General features: G+C 48.2%; 1 protein-coding gene across 1 annotated transcript in view; it reads right to left on the bottom strand.

The window, feature by feature from the left end:
- LOC104412880 (nuclear pore complex protein Nup98-Nup96-like) overlaps positions 1-2556 on the bottom strand; it is a gene marked incomplete at its 3' end in the record, with an annotated part of 30708 nt that overhangs the window by 22354 nt on the left and 5798 nt on the right. Inside the window, 3 exon segments of the mRNA XM_010023710.1 lie at positions 416-503; positions 1208-1345; positions 2095-2258. Coding sequence (XP_010022012.1) covers positions 416-503; positions 1208-1345; positions 2095-2258 — 390 coding nt within the window.

The following is a 2556-nucleotide window of genomic DNA, read 5'->3' as shown; positions in this document are numbered from 1 at the left end:
GATCTGGGGGTGCGCCCAGCACACGGGGGGGTTCTGGGCTCAAGCACACATTGAAGTGGGTCATGGGCAGCTTCTCCTCACCCAAAACCCCCAAGTCTTTCTTCTCAGGTCTGTCCCACCCAGGCTCCCTCAGCCTGTGTCTGTGCTGGGACTGCCCCATCGGGGCAAACCAACATCTGTTCTAACAGAAAAGGTGCACACCAGCATCCAAAATTCTCCCCTGCAGCAACACGCATCAGGAGCATGGCTTACCTGAGAATCTTAACACTCAGAACCATTTAGCATGCAACACTCAGCAGCCAGGGGTGTGTGGTATAAGCAGTATGGTGCTAAGTGACTGAAAGCCCACTTCTTAAATATGTACCAAAAGTGGAAGTGTTTGAATTGGTTCCTAAAGTCAGGGTTGGTTTGTTACCAAAGAGCCCGCCACCGGTGGTTGTACCAAACGAGGGAGCACTGGTCGTGGTGGTTCCAAATCCAGCAGGCTTGTTCCCAAACAGGGTCTGGAAGGGAGAAACATCAATGTCGAAACCTGGTATTAACTGTGGAAACCTGGTATTAATTGTTTCACCGTAGGCAAGAAAGCAGAACTGAAGCCACACAACCCAGCCTCCCAGAGTGGTGTGTTATGTGCACACATATGTGCACTGGTGTGCAGCAAGCACCTTCTGGAAGCAAGTGTTACAGTTGGACTTGGTCTTAAGGGTTTTCCAACCTAATTACACCCAGAAAGGCCAAGTATCATTAATCAAGTCCATTTTTTGTGAAGTCATCATCATCACAACTTGAACATCTGTATTTTGAACACTACAGAGGCATACCTAGGTGTCTCCTCCTGTGTTTTATCACTCAAGACATTACTTACAGAATCATAGTCATGGAATGGACTTCCAAAGGCTGGAAAGGACTGTAAAGCTCGTCCAGTTCCAACCCCTGCCATGGGCAGGGACACCTTCCACTAGAGCAGGTTGCTCCAAGCCTCTCTGTCCAACCTGGCCTTATTTCTGCCACACTAGTTCCATGCACATGCGTATTCTGTAACCTTCAATTCCCATAAACCTCACTATTTCTGAATCTTGGGCACCTTAACTCCTAAGATAATACTATTTTCATGGAGATCAGCACCCAGGAAGAGGACTCTGAAGCCATTTATTCCTACTTTCGTTTCCTCTAGTTCTGTTTTTGTGTAACAAAGGCGCAGACATACCGAACCGCCAACACCAAATCCTGTGTTGGGTTGTCCAAAGAGCCCAGTTCCAGTTCCAAACCCAGTCCCAGCATTTGTATTGGCAGCTGTTCCAAAGAGGCCTCCAGGCTGTGAGGGCTGGGTCACCCCAAAGAGACCCTATGGAGAGGAACTAGGTTAAGCTTATGCTGCAGTGCTTCTCCAGGTCTGCACTGGTGATAATGGAACTAAACCAGAGTCAGTGACTAGAATGATGCTGCAACATCAGCCCTTGTGCTGGGTGATGATGGGTGAAAGGCATTTCAGAAGCTTTTGTCATTCTCCAAGAGATTAGGGACGAAAAGGAAATTAAAGTATCAAATAGAAGAAAAAAGCAAAGAATTTATGCTCCAAGCTTCAAAGGCTGCTGGAATTTCCTCATCACTTTGAGATGAAAAAGAAACATTTTCTGGGAGAAGTCACAAGATACTCAGGAAGAACCTGGCATATTTGGAGGCAGAGCCCCAGCTATGCCACGGGTTACAGCTGTGCAGCATCCTTCTACCAGAAGAGTCCATGAATGCTGCTCATTAGCCATGGGAAGCACAGAATTGGTAATGAATCCAACAGGATGTTAAGAACGGAATTATTTTGACTGTGTGAACATAAGAGACACTTGAACTGATAGAGCAGACAGCTTAAAGTAGGGAATGGGTGAAGATGTTTGTTAACAGCTGTTCTGCTGCCCATTATCTTGCATAAAGCTTTCTTTGGCAAGAAGCTGCTCAGATGGTGTCATTCAAAGCTTTGTACCCTCATGTGATGGAGCTGCACCACAGTCTGAGGAAGATCTAAATCCCTGTGTCCTGTGTCTACTGGAGTAGCTATAGCACACCTTCCTCCATCAGGGGTCAAACAGTTTCTCTTACCATTGTGCTCGTGTTGGGCTGCCCCAGGGTGTTGGTGTTCCCAAAAGAAAAGCCAGTGTTCTGCGTCGTCGTGGGCTGCCCAAAGGGTTTGTTGAACAGACTTGTAGTTTGAGGCTGCTGACCAAAAAGCCCCCCTGTGGTTCCTGTTCCAAAGCCAGTTGTACCTACAACAGAGCAATGCATTGGTTAAAACACCCTCAAGTATTTATCCAAACCCACAATGTTTCCATATTCCAAGATGCTGCGAGGGCTGGAGCAGCTCTGCTCTGGAGCCAGGCTGAGAGAGCTGGGCTGGGGCAGCTGGAGAAGAGAAGGCTCCTGAAGGGGACACCTTAGAGCAGCTCCAGTGTCTAAAGCGGCTCCAGGAAACCTGGAGAGGGGTTTGGACAAGGGATGGAGGGACAGGCCAAGGGGAATGGCTTGAACCTGCAGAGGGGAGATCGAGATGAGCTCTGAGGCGGA

Source organism: Nestor notabilis, unplaced genomic scaffold (assembly GCF_000696875.1).
Source record: "Nestor notabilis isolate BGI_N333 unplaced genomic scaffold, ASM69687v1 scaffold15891, whole genome shotgun sequence".
Classification (NCBI taxonomy): Eukaryota; Metazoa; Chordata; class Aves; order Psittaciformes; family Psittacidae; genus Nestor; species Nestor notabilis.
Note: the sequence above shows the minus strand (reverse complement) of the source record. Positions and strands in the feature narration are given on the sequence as shown.